At 35.3% G+C, this 20,843-nt stretch overlaps 2 protein-coding genes across 7 annotated transcripts in view; one reads left to right on the top strand and one right to left on the bottom strand.

Annotated features, from left to right (window-relative positions):
• Window positions 1-640: 640 nt before the first annotated feature.
• On the bottom strand, window positions 641-2,616 carry Bug22 (Basal body up regulated gene 22). Of its 2 annotated transcripts, XM_053765901.1 has the most exons (3): window positions 2,317-2,616; window positions 1,240-1,468; window positions 641-1,127 (listed from the first exon to the last, which is right to left on the bottom strand). In XM_053765901.1, the coding sequence occupies exons 1-3, from the start codon at window positions 2,388-2,390 to the stop codon at window positions 810-812; spliced, it is 621 nt and encodes a 206-aa protein (XP_053621876.1). In that variant the 5' UTR covers window positions 2,391-2,616; the 3' UTR covers window positions 641-809. The 2 variants fall into 2 exon arrangements, with proteins under 2 accessions (XP_053621876.1, XP_053621886.1); XM_053765911.1 differs by lacking the exon at window positions 2,317-2,616 and having other exon boundaries at window positions 1,240-1,696.
• The window catches only part of hpo (hippo), a 25,414-nt gene continuing 6,567 nt past the window's right edge, over window positions 1,997-20,843 (top strand). Inside the window, exons 1-12 of one of the 5 annotated variants that reach the window (XM_053765720.2) lie at window positions 1,997-2,267; window positions 12,269-12,371; window positions 13,935-14,093; window positions 14,993-15,022; window positions 15,515-15,742; window positions 16,576-16,681; window positions 17,276-17,378; window positions 17,499-17,608; window positions 18,333-18,454; window positions 19,008-19,161; window positions 19,720-19,810; window positions 20,318-20,457. In XM_053765720.2, the coding sequence (XP_053621695.1) occupies window positions 2,242-2,267; window positions 12,269-12,371; window positions 13,935-14,093; window positions 14,993-15,022; window positions 15,515-15,742; window positions 16,576-16,681; window positions 17,276-17,378; window positions 17,499-17,608; window positions 18,333-18,454; window positions 19,008-19,161; window positions 19,720-19,810; window positions 20,318-20,457 (1,372 nt within the window). In that variant the 5' untranslated portion in view covers window positions 1,997-2,241. Of the gene's footprint in view, window positions 2,268-8,258; window positions 8,863-12,268; window positions 12,372-13,934; window positions 14,094-14,992; window positions 15,023-15,514; window positions 15,743-16,575; window positions 16,682-17,275; window positions 17,379-17,498; window positions 17,609-18,332; window positions 18,455-19,007; window positions 19,162-19,719; window positions 19,811-20,317; window positions 20,458-20,843 lie in introns of those variants that run through there. The other 4 variants (XM_053765692.1, XM_053765710.2, XM_053765700.2 and 1 more) reach the window with 4 other exon arrangements.

The raw sequence follows: 20,843 nt of genomic DNA, 5'->3' as shown, positions 1-20,843 counted from the left end.
TCATAGGGATGCGCGTGCATCCATTTCTTATCTATGCTGAAAGTCAGGATGTTTATTACTTATTTATGCCAAACCAGCTAGACGGATTTTATCAAAGATTATATTAAATAATTTGCAATATTAAAATATGGATTCTATATTTCCTTTATACGTCTGTGGACACTAGGTAATTTCATAGATTTAGTAAGGACTTCGGTTGTACGGAGTACTTACTAATTCCATGGGTAATTTAGCGCCACAGACTTATTAGCACCATATATTTAGAAAAGGTCCCGTGCGTGGCAAACTCGAAGTTTAGCACAATCGACAGTGTCTCAGCACAGATATAAAAACATGTAAGTAATAATGCAGAGCAGTACTATATTGTTTTTATAGTTAGTATTGCTCTCACAAATAGTTATCCTTCTACTTCACTTACAAAAAATTGGGCTTTCTCTCTGATACGTAATATCAATACTATAACTGATAGAACCCCGAACTTTAATCAGGTATATGTAAAACTAGAGTAGTGCAGTGATCAGCAACAGTGTGAATGCTTTTCGAGTTTTGACTTTGTTTAACACAGGAAGGTTATACTAAGGCTCTCAAATGCTCAATTTGTAGGTATAGAAAAAATAAATCGAAATTAAAAATTATGTACTTATTTATATGCTTTTATTAAATTTGAAAATTGTACAAAATAAATAAAATGTACAAAGCATGTAAGGATTTTAAGAATGATGTACAATAAAATATGAAAATAAAAATAGGCTTATTATTATATTTTTTACTAAATTAAAAACACATTGTGCTATTAAAACAAAAGATTTCTATGTAGCTACTGCTGTTTTAGCCTTATTCTGTATAGGAAGGAAAAGTTTGAACTCTGCTGGCAATTCATCTTCAGAATATAAACGATCAGAGAAATAGACTCTCCTTATCCGACAGTTAGCATGTATTTGAACTCTCAAAGTTTCAACATAATTTGTGCCGTAGGCCCTTCGAGTAAAATCTGCTAAGTTAAATTGAATTTGATTCCAACCCTCATCAAGCCTCATAGGCATAGTACAGATAAAAGGCTTGACTCTTGTTGTAGACTGGTAATTGCTGGCCCTAAATCTCCTTCGAACATTTTTGTCATCTAATACCTGTAAACAAGAAGTTGAGGTTATAAAAAACAAAATTGATTATTACTGAAATTAGGAAACTGACTAAATCGTCTACATGTAGCACACTGTAAGTTGTTTAGATAATCATTACCTGGACTTCAAAAGTGAAGTATTTCTTCAGATTCTTTATAATCATAACTAGGAAAGGCAGCTTAATGCCGAGCGTCTTCTTGGGGTCGGCGGGGCACGTAATGTATGTAGTGCTGACATTAGTCCCAACTATTTCCAGCACCAGACTCTGAATATCGTTGTCTGTTATCCTCTTTATGTGCCCATTTCGAACCTTTTTATCCCAAATTTGTAGAGGCTTACTGCCTATACTGTAAAGAATTGAGAGGAAACCAGACTGAAAAGTGTTCTTAAACATTTTCTCGTCAGTTATCCCGTAACTATATTGTACCCTTACATTTAACACACAGTAAACTAGATTAGTTTAATCGATAAAAAATATAGTTCCTAGGTTGCATTGCAACATCAACTTGTAGGTGACAGTAAACACGAAAATTTTGAACACGGCCATTGGCCATGCTTTTGTTATCAGTTGGCGTTGCCATGACAACAGACAGAATAAAAATTCACGACGCAAAAGAATACCTGCGTATACTTCAAAATACTATGTAATGTTTATTACATTGTTTAACGATCTCCTTAAAAGGAAATAATTTCTAGCATAATTTAGCGTTACGCAATATCGTTTCATAATAATTTTCTTGGGTATCTATACCTATTTAATAATAATAATATTTTTTCTTTTTATAATCAAACATAAATTAGGAATTTGAATTCAGTTATCTATGCTTAATCCTCTGACTCTGACAATTGACAACTGCCAGAGCGATGCCCGGTCAACATTTTTTTCTGTACGGACGGACAGCACGGACAACCGCAAATCCGGCGCCTCTACGCAACGATAGCAAAGGAGTGATTTGTGTGTATTTTCAGCCTGGTTTCCTAATAGTTTTATTTTACTGTAAATTCAAAGAAATCAATGCTGATATTTTCATACGCCTAGTGTTTCGCCGATAATCCTTATTCGCTGATTTCACGATAATGCTATTTGATTTCGCCAGCATAAAGAAGTGATTTATTGAAAATGACGGAGACGACTTCATCTAAAAGGTGAGCAGCTATGTTTATGTTATTAATATAGAGTTTCTTGGATATTTACCTGATGGAGTCTAATACTGTAGATCTTCTGTAAGATAATTTGATACTGATCCTCCTGTTGTAGTCCAATATCATTGACAGGTTTTAATGTTATCTGGGCTCGGCGGAATATCGAAATGTGCTATTGCCTAGTTTTCAATCTCATCAATTGTGTCTCTTTCATTAGTAGTGAAATAAAATAATAAAGAAAATCACATATAAAATGAATGGTTCTCAGTTGTTATGAGTTCACATAACTAAAATAAAATGTACCTGTAGAGAATCAAAATAAAATGCCTATTTTGGCACAATACTTGTCATGTCAAATGTGACAATTACCACAGTAAAAAAATTTGAAAATAGAAAATTTATGTAGGTTTCTGTAGTTTTTTAAAAGTTTTCGTTACAGTTGCATTGATAAAAACCCTTTGGTATATTTTTATTTAAAATAGTTTTATAATTATGTTCATGGCATCACTATGATATATGAATTAATGGTGCTCTCAGTGTCTCTCTTTTGTGCTTTTTAATGAGACTTCTATGGGCATAATGGTCAAATGCCTGGGTTTTATTTCCAGCTTGTAATATTTGTAGCCAGGGCTAATATTTGTATTAGTATGTGTCTGGTTCTGGGTGTGTTTGGCCCGTTTCTGTATTGATTCTGTTTTTTCTTTTGAGATATGGCGCTCTGAAAACTGAAGCACTTTATGGTTTATCTACTGAACCAACTGTTATGATATTTGGTACATGGGTAGAAAATAACCTGGAATAACACATAGGGTACTTTTTAACCTTAAATTCCCATAGGAGTGAAACCCTGGGGCGCAGCTAGCTTATTATAATTACATTGCTATGTCATATTAGGAAAGGGGCATTTTTGAGCGTCCAATTGTTCAACTTTTGTATAAATAACTATTACATCAATATTTACATCATAACTAATTTGCTCTATTCTACTTTAATCCAATGGATATTTGCCCTTGTAGGATGTGTTGGATGGGACAAGTTATAATTTAACGAACACCAACAACGTATTAAAATGTCACATTTTATTTAATTAATTTTGGCAATAAGCTCCAAGGAAATCACACCAATAACATTTTTTTACAGAACATGAACAGATAAAAGCAAATGCTTTTATGTTTATTATTGCTGTTTTACATAATATTATGTATATTTGCAAATGCAAATACACATAATAATATGTTCTACCAAGTACTTCACAGTGAAGTTAGAACAGAAATATAATTATCTTAACTATGGCCAACATCAATAATAAATGAATGGACAACACTAAGCTGTATATATTGTTACATTCAAAAAGCAACAGTCTTTCACATTTACAATATTAGCATAGATTTGCTTATTATACTTATAGTGCATCCAAACATGTTTGTGGCAAAAATGTTGTGGGAACCAATTCTGATCTAGTCAGATCAGCCAAGTCCATTGACTGATGGAATCTCCAGTATGAACATTAACTTTACACAGGCCTCAGTGACTATTTGCCATCCAACCATAACAAGTGGTTATAGAAGGCTTTGGACACCAGTGCCTTTAAACCTGTTTGCTTTTAGTGATATAGAGTACCTATGAAAAATTCGTAATCATCAGCTATTTTAATGTCGCCACTGTTGGAGTGCTGTCCTTTAGGAGCCCTTGGGTCCATGACCAACTCAAAAGCCCAGTGTAGATTTTTTTTAATGATTGCAAATACAAGAGTAAGCAACAGCTTAACATGCCTTCTGAAGCATGAAGGAGCTTGAGTTAAAACATATTTGGTCCCATCAATGATCGACAATTGTGAAAGTGGCTTAACTATCGCAGGCCGAATTCGCGGCCCACTGCGCCATCGTGCTCCTAATATAATGAATTAATTAACAGTAAATAATGAATCCCGTGACGGGTTGATCGACCCGAGAACACCGGACCCGGCGAAATCGAACCCCTTGACTCATGCTGAGCAAAAAGAACACAAGTCGACCGTAGCAGGAATTTATTGCAAACAGGTTTTCAGTTTCCTAACTTAGGAGTAACAGCAACGACAGAGTCCAAGCTTTGCTGAAATAAATTTGTTAATTTGCTTATCAATTTTAATCCTTTTTATTAAAATTGAAAATACAACTATAAATAGTTAGGCTTTTTATCTTTGTACCCATATGGAAATTTTGCATGTGCAAAATAGATCTCACTGAAGCTTTGACTGTACTATCTTGTCATCACTTGGAACCAAGGAGAAAGTCCTCGAAGTGTGCGGCTGCAATTACCGTAACACTGCCCGTTGCATAGCATGTTGTGATAAATACTTATGAAAATAAAAAAAAATCTTAAAGGGATCTGAATAAACACTATTATCAAGTCAAAATATTTCGTTTGGACGTCTTTTTAAAGTAGTCTAAATATAACAATACTTTTTTATGAAGTGGAAATGAACTACATATCAAAACCCTACAAGTAATTGTAAGACATAAATTTTAACGGCTCAAACGTAATTTCATATTGTTTGGTAGTTTTTCTAGTTGTCTTTGTTACAAAAGTTTGCGTGGGCGCACATAAAATCAAAATAGTTTAACGACATACCATTTGTTCTATATTTTATAGTGCTGCTGACTGAACAGATGATGACCGTGCTGATTTTAGAATCGGAGCAAAAGCAAAAACAGTTCTTTATCAGTTTTCGGTAATACGCCATAATACGTATCGCCTTGGCCTAACATTGAGGAGCAAAATTGTTCAATCTTTGGGAATATCTTGTGTATTTGGAGTAAAACATTAGTTTTTATTTGCTCTTTTTATTAAATGTCCAAATTGGCCATTTTTCTGTTTGGGATGAAATAATTTTATAAATATACTGTATTACTCGCAGTTTGGATTTATTATACAAAATAAATATGAAGTCAAAAAATTAAAATACAAATCGCCGCAGAAAGCAGACAGCAGAAAGTTTTTAGCTTCCTGTGTGACCCTCTCGTATCGTGGGTTTGCCATTGTTTCATCTTTTTGCTGACAAAAGTTAATGCAATCGTAGCTTTTGTTCTTTTCAATTATAGCGCCAAGCCAGACAGAATAATATTCAAGGCTATTCGGAAATTATGTCATGTGAAAAATATGCACGGGTTTTTATGGTCCCAATTTGTTTTAGGTTCACATTCCCAACTTTACTATTTCCAGTTTTTACGTTTAAGTTTATTTATACGTTTATGTTACGTTTACGTTTAAGTTTATTTATACGTTTATGTTACGTTTACGTTTATGTTTATTTTTAAGTTTTAATTTAACCATTATTTCAAGTAGTATATGATATTTATGATAGAATACTGACATGAAATCCATTTTCCCGAATCAGTTTAAATCGATAAGTACTCTTTCGGATATCAATCATATTTATTTGTTATTTAAATACCGTGTCTGTATATTTTGATCGCGGAGACGACGAAAAGAGACGATAGATATTTTCATTACAAGCGTCAAATCACAACTCAAATGCTGATTACGCACAGGCACGCTATATGGCATCAGCTATGTTATTGTTCCGATGCACCATTAAATGGCCATGTGACTCAGATATTGGTCTTGTGGACCCAGCTTGGCCACCATTGTTCAACGTAGGACGTTTAGCGAATTGGTTCTTAGTATTGTAATTAAATTGAGATGGTAATCAGGATGTAATTATGTGATATCCGTTGATCAAAAGATTCTGACAACCAATACCTGCATTTGACCCTTTTTTACAATGTTTGGATTAAATCAACTCCAAGACCCTTTTTTACAATGTCTGAATTAAATCCACTGCAGAGTCAAAATTTAATTTATTTGTCTCATATTTCTGTCGGATACAAATGCAAAATGCTATAATGTTACATATTTATTACATACTTGTAAAATTGGAGTGTGATAACTCTTTGGCGATTAGTAAACATTTATCATATCACATCTATTGTCTATCTTAGGCCCAAAAAGGAACGCTTTCATAGCAAAACAGTAAAATTGAATTTCTACAAATTTATAGCAATCTGTTAGTTCCATTGTATTTAGTAGTCTCGTCGTAACTTTTCTTAACACATAGCACGGATCACGTGTTCTCAAGACACGTGGGGTCCTCCGATCGACTTGCTATATTTGCGTCGTTTCTAGGTCGTCGATCTTTGGCGACCTGTCCCGAAGAATGCCATTATTTCCTTCCATCGCCGCAAATCCGCGACTATTACCTTAATTAGTCATGTAGACAGCGGTTTGTTTTAACCGCAATGGTTATCGATCATTTTAGGTCATCGATCGAGTTCAGATATTTTTTGCAAAATATAATTAGAATGTTTATAAGCTGAGCTGAGTGTTAAGTACTGTTTTGTTCATCATTATTTCAGCTTTTTTCTGCTCTGTTGAGCAATGTGACGTCTTTTTGCTGTTAAACTGTATTTCCTGATTAATGATTCTGTAATATTTCCTGTTTAATGAGATCTTGGTTCATGTGAAATACATAAAAGTAATATTATTGATTTTGAGAAAAGCGAATTAACAGCAGTTGATTGTTTCCCTTGCATACATACATTGACAATGAGCGCAGCCGCAGACAGTATGTCTTCAGTTCATTGTCCGAAGGTTGCCCACGCGGCGATATCAGCGGAACGGAAACAGAAATGTGCCAAATGCAAGCCGAATGCAGTGACATTACATGTCTGCGAGATGTTTCATAAATGCCGCCGCATTTCATGACATCTCTGAATATTATTTTCTTATTATAAATGAAATATCTGCTCAATTTGACATCCTTAAAGATGCATAGAAGAAAATGACACTTTGAGAAAATAATATTTAAACGTAGGACAAATAAAAAGATATGTATATATACATTATAACGACGGAAAACATTTTAAAAAATTGTATTTTATTTAAGTAAACATCTTTCTGTGTACTTTCTTATTAATATCATTGTATGCATATTTACTTTGCATCTGAATTTAGAATAAACATTTGATGAGATTTGACCAATCTTTTGCGTAAATGTTTTGATCCGTGGTTTGCTTTAGATGTTTGTTAAACAAGCATCAAAATTTATGTAAATTTTATACTTTTAAATTAAAGTACATTCGCATTTTCTAAATAATTGACTTTGGAGTTGTAATTATGGTGTTTGACGCGTTGTAGCTAGTTGGATCCACGTAGATTATTTATAGACGGACCAACACGCGGTTTTATTTATCTATGGTGCCGCAGCGTCATGCTTGCGTGACATGGTGGTGATGTTAAAAAATTTAATGGTGCGATCTGATTTATAACTATTGGATGTATTTCATCTTCTGCCAAGGGACTATCTTGAAAATATAAATATATTGCTTTTATAATTGTTCGACTTGAGCACTGAAGTTTTGGAAGTCAACACTGTTTGAATTAGTTTCTTTTGGGCATTTCTTCTCAGCAGTGGTCGTTCCGAAATTCTAGTAGTTTGTAGCTTTGGTAAACATCATTTAATTTAGAATATGACGTAGTGCGTGTGAAGGCCTAATTTCTGAATAAATGTTTTGATTTTGATCAAAATCTCTATTGCAATTTTTTCTTATCTTCCTTCTGTTAAATAAGAAGTTTTTGTCTGTGTCTTGTATCTAGTTCTAAGATTTGTCTTACCAATGCAAACTTTATTTATTAGATTAAGTTGAACTTTAATCTGTTTCGTTACTGTGTATAGTATTTTAATTTTGTCCTATTTCATAATTTAGTATGTTTAAAAAACGTGAATATGAAAAGCCACTTGTTATTTCCAGCTTAAATTTTCCTGTTGTACTACGAACTACACGTGCAATTAACAAATTTATTTTCGTACTAAGCTCAAGGGATAGCCTGTATGTGTGTCGCGTGTGTAGTCTATTCTGAACAGTGACTTCAGGCCTCTGTTGACTTGGCACCTATCTCCATGTCCTAGAATCGTTCGAAATCTGAACTTGGGAAACTTAAAACATCAAAGACAGTCTCACGAGAACTGTTGCCAACGACGGACGTGTCGGGTTCCCGTCGTATCCCAAACGTGGCTACAATCTGAAAAGGATACGCGAGTTTATTTCGAGATCTCATTCTTGTTAATCGCTTTTGGATTATTGCCGCTCATTTTGTTACGTAAACTTTAGAACTTGTGATCTTGTTTATTAATATACTTAAATGAGTATTTGCAAATTGATCCAAATATTTGATTATAAAGAGCTTTCTCGTATCTGCTAAACCTTATGGCACCATGGTAACCTCTTTTTGGAGCGTTGGGACTATTTACACAATAAACAAAGATCCGTCTGTGTTTGTTTATCGATAGTTAACAGAAACTGATTACCCTATCTCGTTTCTATGAACCTGCACATGTAGTGATTCAAAGTTGGGATCGTTTAAATAAAAAATCTGTGTTTTGTGTTTGACTTTCAAACATGTGTACGTTGTGAAAATCATGCTTATTCCTCATGGATAGTGAAGGTCGCTTGGTGTTTTGGAAAACTGGAGTGTGGGATGGTGGTGCACCTACCTTAAACTGCAACACATGTAAAAAACGACGTGCTGAAAGGATGGCGGCCAACGAGCATCCCCAGGGGTGAGTTTAGGTTCAAAACATTATTGACTATAAATTGTTTTAGTTTTTTTTTAGTCATGATGGTACATGTTTATTTTTAATCCCCGATGCAAAAAGAGGGGTGATAAGGTATATAAGTTTTTGTACCTATGTACCTATCTAGTTTAAAAGTCAATGAAAGTTCAAGTTGGGTTTTTTAGTGCTTATGTTTTAAGTACAGAATATTTAAATGTACTAATTTGATGCACCATCTGTTCAAAAGATAGTTGCCTCATCTCAAGTTTAATGTTTTAATATAAGGACAATGGAACAAAAGATCAAAATAATTGTTCAAGTCTGGAAGCCGTGACATAAAATATTGTCCGATCAAATAAAATAGACAAGTGCCGTTCAAAGTGAGTTGTGCCGAGGGGAGATAAGGAATTCGATATTAAACAAAAACAACGAACATTGATACAAAACAAACATGATTTTTACATTTATTTTCTGTATAATTAAGACAGCAAACTGTTTGTTATTATTTATCAAAATTAAATTCATAGATCATACTGTGTAGTGTAATTATCTTTAATTTGTATTATGTTTAAAAAATATACCGACAAATATTTATATTGAAAAATATACCGTATTTCATCACCAAAGTAACTATTTATCGTGGAATTCCTATACCCTTTATCTTTAATTTGTATTATGTTTAAAAAATATACCGACAAATATTTATATTGAAAAATATACCGTATTTCATCACCAAAGTAACTATTTATCGTGGAATCCCAATAAATATAAATATACATATAATAAGGAAAAAAAGAGAAGTGAGCGGTTAACAATAAGTTGGATATTTTTGATTGAAATTATATTAATACAGATACGAGAAGGCATTTCCTAGATATATTTATTTTGATAACTGTCCATGGGAACAAGGTCATTGATATTCGAGGAAAAATGTTTGTATTGTAAATAAATTCAACGCATTTAATGATATCATTAAATTTATCCGACGCAAATACTTGCTCACTCACTCTTATCGTGCTTTTCTAATATTATCGATTACAGTGAATGTTGTGTCATTATATTGATTGTGTTGATTGATTGGCATTTATTTACTTTATATATTTTGGCTCTTAGGTCAACCGACATATTTATTATTCTTAAAATAATTAACTCTCTCGTTTTCTTGACGTAAATGGAGGTTTGATACGGGTAAACTCTTATTTATTGCAATATTCTTTTTTAAATCTCATAAGACTAACAATGTGTTGGTATGGTTCAAGTAGGTCATATTCTTCGCTATTTCGTATAGAGTTTAGAGTTGTCACAAATGACGAATCGTAACATTACACAGACACGGTGACATTATTTGCAAAGAATATTTTAACGGTAACCAATGATATTAATGTTGCCTTCTTTTAAAATTGTACAGTTAGGAAAAACTACGTTCAGGAAATGTTGTAATGTAAATTACTACGGCACAGCAACGCATCGGCCAAGAATATATCCAAAATATCCGAGCGTAGCCACATTATAGAGGAGATTTTCCAGCGGCTGGAAGTTGATTCTGGCAAAGAATTTAACGATGATCGGTATTACCGTGTATTCATTTTATATTAAAACTTAATTATTATTAATTCTCATTTAAATAAACATGTGTAGCATAATTTTTTCTTTACATCATTATCATTATTGCCAGCCATCTTTTTCTCACTGCTGGGAATAGGCCGCTCTTAATAACTTTACATGTCGATGGCCAATTCAAAAACTACATTAGTTAATATTCTCTTGTAAGACCTGTGATCATTCTTCATACCTTCATAAGCTGCCTTAAGCCTAAACTTATTTGAGTTTTCCCCTACTTTAACAACAATATTAATTTTTCGACACATTAAGGCAATAGGAATGTCATGTACATTCACAGTATCGCATTAGTGGAATCTAATCAACACAATACTCTTTATTGCACCAAAGAAGAAATACAACTAACATTGTACGAACGAAGCTTGGACTTTCCATTTTTCTCCTCTGTGCCCAGGTACTGCCAGCACAGTGACGGGCCATCATAAATAGTTGCTATGCGCCCGTGTCGATAAATCTCTCTATAATTTAGCTGCGATCTTACTATATGATACTTGATGACTGAATTATTGTTTAGGAATTCATACAGGAATTATGATTTCGATAAAAGCGTCTCTCTAAAAAAGGAAGAAGAAAATATTCGAAAAAATGTTAATTACTTATTACTTAATTTTCTATTACAAATCATGTTTGTGTATTCTCAGGGGACCCTAAGACAACACTCACACTAATGTGATTTGTAATATAAACGATGAAATATTTAAATATTTTTTTATAAAGGCTTACCGACTGCAGCTACTGCAGGAGATCCCTTCATGGGATAAGTTCGCCATTGCCTTTAAGTTTCTCTTTAATATCTGTATTGTTTTGTATTTTGTTATATGCAATAAACAAACTATACATTAATTAACAATTAATCCTACTTATGTATCCCATTTTTTTAAATTATTATATTGAATTGTATAACAGAATTGAAATGGAATGTGCATATTATTTGTATGCACTTAAAATTTGAATTTATTTTCTTATTAAAATTGTATTTCAGTATTGCATGCCGAAAGGTAAAATGTAGCGGTGTACATGACACCGCTACATTTTACCTTTCATAACACCGGCGGTCACTATGTTACCTACATTTGCAAAAAATAATTTGATTTCATTTGATTTGATTATAATATTTATATCCTTGGATCCAAATAAAAATTAAGTAAACATGGAATATGAAATATCTACAACAATATTAATAATATAGATGCAGTTGTCATTGTTATAACTCATAACAAATAGTGGTAACAATCGGGCTCGACCGGGACCCTCCCTTCATCGTGATAACGGGGCGTTGACCCTGAAAAAAGTTCATGTTCGGTCATTGTTTTTCTCGTACGTATTACTAACGCTGACATCAGACGATTCCATATGCTTAAGATGTTAGGTCCCAGGTTCGAAACAGAGTAATCTATGTATGGGAAGATTGAATCTATAAAAAACAATTAACCGTCTATAAAATATAAATTAAATGTCTCATAATCATCTCGGCATGGGTGAATTTGACGAGCGTTTTGTAAGCCGCCGTGGGCTGTCATTAGTGTTTATTAAATTGTACCATACACGGTAATCAATTTAATTATCCTATTTTGTAAATTAGTAAAGTACTGGTACAATGTTAATTTTATAAATGTTTAATTTAAAAAAATATACTCTTTATTTAAAAAAAAAATGTGCGACACTAATGAAACGCTACACGCGGCGTTCAAACAGTCGTGAAATTCACCCGCATACGTATTTGACATATCATACTTGAATTTAACGATTTGAACAATTTAAATAATAAACAAAATAAATTATTTTGTTCCAGTGAGCTAAAGAAGCTCTCCGAAGAGAGTCTCACGCGGCAACCGGAAGAGGTGTTCGACATCATTTGCAAACTCGGAGAGGGATCCTATGGCAGCGTTTACAAGGTAACATAGCCCGTATAATAAAGGTCATAGAGGTCATAGTACGGCTGACACGGCACCGCTTCCACTCGGCATAATTACGTTCATTGAAAAGTGAGCTTTAGTGCGCTCCCTGTAGACTTATTTCACGTTGACAATAATTAGACATTTGTAAAAAGATAAGCCGTACCAACCTAGGTAAATATGAGTATGAATCATGAATGATGCAATGGCGGGTGTGTGATTCTATTTTGTCCATAGATCAACAAAAAAATACACGTGTCATTTCATAGACGAGATGTGAAGACACTAAAGATAGGTATAGAAATCCTTGACGAATCAAGCTAGTTCTTCATGGGAGGCAGCTGTTGGTTGGTTCCCCTGAAGGAACAGTGCTTGAACTATCCACACAGACAACATAAAATAAATATATTCTAAATTTAAAAAATTACTGCTGGATCCTGTATAATTTTCAAGTTCCCACTGCTAAATACGATACTCCACCTAGTTTCTGAAAACACATAACATTCTGCGGTCTCTCAGTCGACATCAAGAAAGTTACTAAAATCGCGTCACTAAACTATGACTCAATATATCTGAGTGAAAGTCAATAAATGCAATTCCTGCTAAACTGTGACTCAATATGTAACTGTACTAAAACCCGTGACCAACTTACAGCGCGTTAAGTTCACTTTAAGCTGACACGCGGCAGGAAAGCGACCTATTTTTTAATATTATAATCGCTCTATTAAAACACTGGTGGCGCCTCCACTGTTACACTGCCAACTTACACTTGCAGTTAACCAATTTAGTATCAACAAATGTTCGGGTCACATTTAACAGTAATAATGCAATAACAAAATATCTCGTCTATTGTATTTGCTTCACAACGCCAACGATATATCTCGAAGCAGTCCTAATATCACCTTTAATGGCCTGAAACATAACTGATTGAAAAAGCCCAGTTTTGGCCAGACCGATGTCCAACAATGGTATGAACCTGCCCTACGAACCCTCGTCTTTTGCTGTCATAAATATTAGATCGCGTACGGTTCGGTGCATGTTGTAGGCTTGCTATATGTTTGGACTTTATGCGGGGGTGATAGTGCCAAATTTGGGTAGTTTGTTAATTTTGTTGATAGCATATTTTCCTAACTTTGAAATAATGAAAAAGTTGTGTATGAAACGAAATGTGAGGGTGGTTTTGTGTATACCTAACGATATTGATTTTGGGTTTTGTATGAGGTGGTTTCAAGAAATAAATATTGTGAGAATATACGAGTGTTCCTATCGAATATTGGCCCAAAGCTAGAGTAAATAATCTGAAAAAATAAGGATATCAGTTGTGTCTCTGTGTTCTTTTATCTGTGGTAATGTTGCTATGTAAATTTCTTAATTTTAGCAGTGTTTATCCAGAAATGTAAACGTGTTTAAATTGAAACTAAAGACGAAGTTAAATTTTACTCGAGAAAGAGCATAGACATGTACAGCTTATTCTCCTGACGAAATCTATATTTCATCCCAGAATTCCGACGAGAGCAAAACCAGACACAATCAAATTTTTAACCACAATAACCTTCATTCCAGGCACTACACAAAGAGAGCGGCCAAGTGCTGGCCATCAAGCAGGTCCCAGTGGACACAGACCTTCAGGAGATCATCAAAGAGATCTCCATCATGCAGCAGTGCGACAGCCCCTACGTGGTCAAGTACTACGGCAGCTACTTCAAGAACACGGACCTGTGGGTGAGTGGATCACAAGTGCTGCCATGGAGCAGGCACAGACCTTTGGAATTGGATTTGGACCTTTGGAAATCGTCAAAGTCATCACCTGATACCCCGAATACATTTGTGAATGTGTGAGTAGTGGTAAAGGTAGAGAAAAGGTAAAGAAAGCTATTATATAGCTAAGCACGATATTATTAGATAAGCACCTTAACTAAATCAGAAGGGTTTCTAAGAATCTCGAATAAAAATAAAATATATAAATATAAACTAATATAATCAAATCATATGGTTAATAATCAACATGGATAACTCACTACTGAATATATATATATATATATATATATATATATATATATATATATATATATATATATATATATATATATATATATATATATATATATTATATTTTAAATTGGTATCTTAAAAAGTCAAGGTGCCTCAGTATTGCCGCGCTGAATTGCAGTGGAAATTCACCAGTCAAATCATGGTTTAATCTCAGAAACAGAATAGAATAGAAAAATAGAAACCATTTATTCCAAAGAATATGGTGATATAAATAGATGACAACAATCAAATCAGAGTCCTGTAGTGCTGTTGGAATCTTTTGGCGGTGAGACGAAGCCAACCACATTACCGTATAGTTGTCATCGCGTCACAATGCCTCACGTGGATTTGTTGAAATATTCGATAGCCGCACTGAGGACCAGCTCATTGTTACGTGATAGTATATCAAAGTACATAAGTTAGCAACTACACTGTTTTTTATTTTGTTATATGGCTCTGAATTTGTCTTTTGACTTGAAATTCAATTGACAAAAAACCTGGAAAAAATTTGCATATTTGCTTGCTATTTTTACTATTTTGTCCGATAACCTTGTAATGTATTAATTGATGTTATGTTTTCTATATATCAGCTGACAAACGAGCGGACGATCCATCTGCTGGTAAGTGGTTACCGACGCCTGCATCACAAGTATAAATTATATTATTTGCTTGTATTAAATGTCTATTGAAGAAAATTTTAGTCACTCCAAATTGACGGCAGTGCAGTTGCTTACTTGTGTATATTGTTTGTGCTCATTTGTTTTGCTGGAATTTACGTAATGTTATTTTTTTATACGCTGTCGAGACAAAAAAAGCATGCTTGATACGTGATATTTAGGAAAACTTATTCTTTCTAGACCCATTGGCCAGATATATAATGGATCAAGTAAGATTTTTCTTTCACAGTAGATCCAGCATTCATTGACATTGGCAGGTCGCATGACAATATATGTATCTATAACTCAATGATTTGAAGAGATCAATATCGATAATGGTTCGGTTGTTTTTTAATCTTGTTTCTCGCTTTCGCATCAATTGTGTGAGCGAGAAATTAGAATAAAAAACCCCTATTTATACAAATGAATGAAATGAAAGAAACCTTTTATTTTCAGATCGTAATGGAGTACTGCGGCGCCGGTTCAGTATCAGATATAATGAGGCTTCGGAAGAAGACTCTGTCTGAAGACGAGATCGCCACCATTTTGTGTGACACGTTAAAAGGGCTGGAGTACCTCCACAGAAGGAGAAAGATTCATCGAGATATCAAAGCGGGGAATATCCTGCTAAATACGGAAGGACATGCGAAACTTGCGGATTTTGGAGTCGCCGGACAATTAACTGTGAGTCTCATCTAAGCTCGTTTTCCCGGTTACTTTCTCAGGCGTTAAGTGGCGGAGCCTTGGGTCCGCATTCGTACGTCTTCAGCATCCTTAGTCGAACATACCATTGGCACATGTTTTTTGACAATGTCAAGCCAGCTCGTAATAGGTTTGACAATAAACCGTCAGAAATATTACATTATTTTCTTCTATTCTGTTTTGGATCCGTGCAAAGATGGCAGATTTTTAAGTTAGTTACAGAGTTTACCGACGTTAAGCGCATGTTTCACCCCTTGCTGATAAAGTGTCTGATAGGTCTCTATGTAACATCGAACAGATATCCGACATCAGAATGAATGAATGAACATTTCATTTTTGGCTATAAATGTTCATTCATTCATTTAGATGCCGTTGAAAATTGTGTTTCACAAATGTTGGATACTGCTATATATCCAATCACATTAGGCAGATTTTCTAGCAAATTAATATATCTGTCACATTACAATAAAGTAATAATAATAATGAAGTGGTGGTGGTGTAATGGTTAAGACGCCCGCCTGTGGATCGAAAGGTCCCAGGTTCGAATCCTACTCGTGCCACATGAGTTTGTATACCAATCCGACTCATGTGTAGTAGTTTTCATCGACCATCACTTGCTTCCGGTGAAGGAAAACATCGCGAGGAAACCTGCACACTGGTTGATTCTTATTAACTTGTGTGTGAAATTAAGAAGGCAATGGCAAACCACTCCATTAATAATGCCAAGAAAGTTGTTGTGTGTATTTCATTCCACGTAAGAAGCACGGCCCTCAGCCATGAGGAATACGACTATGAAGAGAATAATAATATTGCAGGACACAATGGCAAAACGCAACACGGTAATCGGCACTCCGTTCTGGATGGCGCCAGAGGTGATCCAGGAGATCGGATACGACTGTGTGGCCGACATCTGGTCTCTAGGTAAACTGTTTAACTTCGCATCTAATTAAATGGATTTGTTATACATGTCACACATGCTTTTTAACTTATTTTTGAAAATAATAATGAGATGAAAAAAATCGGGAATCGAGCGGGAATTGAACCCGCGCCCCTGTCCATCCGGGACAGTGCTCTTGACCACTGAGCTATCGAGACCATGCCAGACCATTGAAATAGATGCGTGAGTATTTTCAAAAAAACATAATTTCTTGCTCATAACTTTAAATTCCAGATAGATCCAGTTGTATTGTTACAGTCTATGAATTATCATAATGATCCTAAATATATCTGTTTTATCTAGTTCGTCGACCTCGGTGGCGCAGTGGTAAAGTGCTTGTCTCTGAACCGAGAGAATCCGGGACGGGTTCGATCCCCGGTCGGGTCATGATGGAAAATTATCTTTTTTTGGCCCTGGTCTTGGATGTTTATCTATATATGTATTTGTTATAAAATATTGTATCGTTGTCTCGAACTTACTTTGGGGCTAGCTCAATCTGTTTGATTTGTCCTAATATATGTATTTATTTATATATATTTTTTACAATGGTCTGACCTTGTCGTGCACCCTGTTGTCAGGCATCACGGCGCTGGAGATGGCGGAAGGCAAGCCTCCGTACGGCGACATCCACCCGATGCGCGCCATCTTCATGATCCCCACCAAGCCGCCGCCTTCCTTCCGGTCAGTGCTGGCTCTACTGGGCCGTATCGGCTCCCAACGAAGGAACTACTCTACGGTTTCATTAACATTATTTTTATTTTATTTTTTACGCTTTTAACTTAGATTTTTTTTGTATTATAGAGAACCGGACCAGTGGTCCCCGGAGTTTATAGATTTCGTCAGTCAGTGTCTAGTGAAGAATCCCGAAGAGCGCGCCACCGCTGAGTTCCTGTTGGCGCACGAGTTTATCGGTTTGTGTCTATCCTTATTACTGTATTATTTGTATTTACTGACGACCTCGGTGGCGCAGTGGTAAAGTGCTTGTCTCTGAACCGAGAGAACCCGGGACGGGTTCGATCCCCGGTCGGGTCATAATGGAAAATCATCTTTTTCTAATTGGCCCAGGCCTTGAATGTTCAATTATATATGTATTTTTGTTATATTTATAAATATAGTATCGTGGAGTTTAGTATACCGTAATACAAGTTACGAACTTACTTTGGGGCTAGCTCAATCTGTGTGATTTGACCTTTATTTACTTGTAGTTGTTCGCGGCTCCGCTCGTGGTAAAAAGTAGCCTATGATACTCCCCAGCTTTCTAATTGTCTCTATACCATAAATTACCTTATTGTGTTGCTCAGTATTGACGTGAAAGACGGATAAACAAATACACTCATAATGTTAGTATGGAGTGTTATTTTTTTAATGTTTTTCGTGTCGTGGTTGTGTTTCAATCAATAAATCTTCTATCACGAATGACTGACACTGTTGAAATGGGTTTATTTCGGTATTCTTTCTCAGCAATGGTCGTTCCGAAATGCTAGTAATTCGTAGCTTTTTGACAAATTTAGTTTGAAATTTGTATAAGTCTAATTATTGAATAAATATTACGACAGTAGATTTAGTTTTAAGTGATTTTTTGAGCATGTGTAAAGTGTATCCTGTGTGTGTGTGTGTGTGCGTGCGCACGCGCAGAGAGCGCGCAGCAGCCGGGCGTGCTCGGCGCCATGATCGCGGAGGCGCGCGAGCTGCGCGAGACCCAGCCCTCTCTGCGGCTGTCTGCGCCCGCTGTCGGCGCAGGCGCAGGCGCAGCCGCGGTAACACTTTCATTACTATATTTACTTAAGAATAATAGAAAAAATAGTATAAACTACTCCACATTTTTTTAGTTAAAACGTGACAACCCAACAATATCCCAAACGCATTGTTGTATTAAAGCACAAGGCTTCGTATTTTTAATTAATGTTTTTCAGTTTCTCTTTTTAATGTAGCGTGTAGTTCCACCATATAATAGAATTACTCGATTATGCTCCCATAGATGTCGTACGAAGCAATTAAGGGACACACAACCTAAGCAACTGATACAACAACAGCATTCCCTAGGAGGACTGACGTCAAGCAAACAGCCGGACGTAAAATCACCGCTGCATTTTCAACATTTATTGAGTATTTTACGTTGATTCGAGCTTCGCGACTTCACAACTCCGAAGAGGACATGCATATATGAAAGTTTCTCTTATTCTTTCTTAATCAAGGCTGTGACGTCGCGAACCCAGGATAAACTAATCATAAAAGTAACCTTACTTATAATTGATGTTACTTGTAATATTAATAATTATTGTTACTTACAATATGAATGTAAATTCTCAGGGTGAAGGTTTCGACGACGCGACGATGAAGAAGCGCTCCGACGGCACCCTGGTGCCCGCGCGCGACGGGTCGCTGTGCGCGTCGCTGGCAGTCGACCTGGGCACCATGGTCATCAATGAACCTGACAATGACCTGGATCTATCTACTATGAAACGTTTGTATTACCTTCTTTATTATTATTTTCACAGATAATAATACCAGCAACATGTGACTTTTAAATTGTGTTTCCTGGATATGCTTATCCCGGAAAATGTAAAAACTGGACTGTATTTGTAATTGAAATTTTTCGATTTTCTAAAAGTATTTTTTTTTTGTATTTATTCTAATTTTCAATCAGAATATGGTTGTTGACATTGCATAAGTGTTATTTTCGATTATTAACGACTCGAGTTTCTCGACTTTGCTCACTTTAATCTGAGCGAGAAATGTCTGGAAACATTCTTGTCCCTCAATCTTGACTTAAGCGTAGATTTGTCTCAAATCGATACCTAATTAAGTCCGCCCTTTGTACAGACATCAACATATCAAGTTAACCTACGTGAAACTCTATGGCGCGATAATAGCGGCGAGTTTGCAATGAATTTGAGCAGGTCGATGTACAGTATTGACTGTATTATTTTGGTATTAAATAAAGTTTGCAAAAACAAATAAATCTTAAGCATAATGAAGCTAGACACTTGGTGGCACGCAATGAAGAAGAAAGCCCCCGCAGGTCACGACACGGGGCGGCCGCGCTACCGGCCGCTGTTCCTCGACCACTTCGAGAAGAAGGAGGTCAACGGCCTCCGCCCCGACGAGCGAGAGTGAGTTGTTGTGTTATACTATATATATCTAGAGATAGATTTTTGATATAATCAAAATAATTTGGGTTTAGACTCTTACAACGTCTAATGTGTTAAAGGTTCCAGTATCCTATAACGTCCGATCTCACAATGTCTAGTGTCTTAAAAAGTCTAATGTCAAAAGGTCTTATTTCTTTAAAAGTTATGTCTTATGATAATTCAATTCTTCAAATTAAATAAACAAATCTTATAATTTATTGAATAATACACGCGCACCGATATAAAAAGGGATACGTGCACATGTGTATAAATTCTAATATTATAAAGAAGAAATATTTGTATTTTTTGTCATTTTATTTGCAATTAATAAATTGAAAAACTACTGGGCAAATTTTGATGAAATTTGGCACAGAGATAGACGAACTCTTCAGAAGTAACATAATCTACTTTATTTTATTATGGTTCCACCCGAACGAAGCCAAGACGGACTGCTAGTAAATTATATTTAGATTATGCATTGTCCCCCAGCAACGCGGAATCGGAGTCCCCTCGTGCGGAGCCGCAGCCGCACGCGGCGCTGCAGCGCGCGCTGATGGAGGACGGCAACTTCGAATTCGTAAGTCAACTGCACGTCGTCACTCTGCTCGACTGCCAAATACACGCGCCGCGTAAGTCCAGTTCCTACTGGGACGTGTGCAAAACTTCATTTTGGGTCTAACTGTCACTAACATTAGTAATTATGAGGCACTATACAAATTTAGTTTTTTGTCCTAACATGTAAAAAATCTTTACACGACTCATTGTTGAAAATAATTATATTAATACATATCTGTACATAATGAAGTAAAACCATATAATAACATCAAAAGTATTTCTTTTAACTATATATATTTTTTAATCTAATAAATTTCATATGCGGCGAATATTTTTTTGATTCATATAAAAATCATTGCACTGCACCCGTTGTCGTTCATTGAAAAGTGAACTTTAATGCGTCCTCTGTAGAAATACTTTACATTGATCATAAATTAGCTTACTGATCGCTGCCAGCAGT

This window comes from Plodia interpunctella, chromosome 2 (assembly GCF_027563975.2).
Source record: "Plodia interpunctella isolate USDA-ARS_2022_Savannah chromosome 2, ilPloInte3.2, whole genome shotgun sequence".
Classification (NCBI taxonomy): domain Eukaryota; kingdom Metazoa; phylum Arthropoda; class Insecta; order Lepidoptera; family Pyralidae; genus Plodia; species Plodia interpunctella.
The sequence above is the reverse complement of the archived record's forward strand: the minus strand, read 5'-3'. Positions and strand labels throughout refer to the sequence as shown.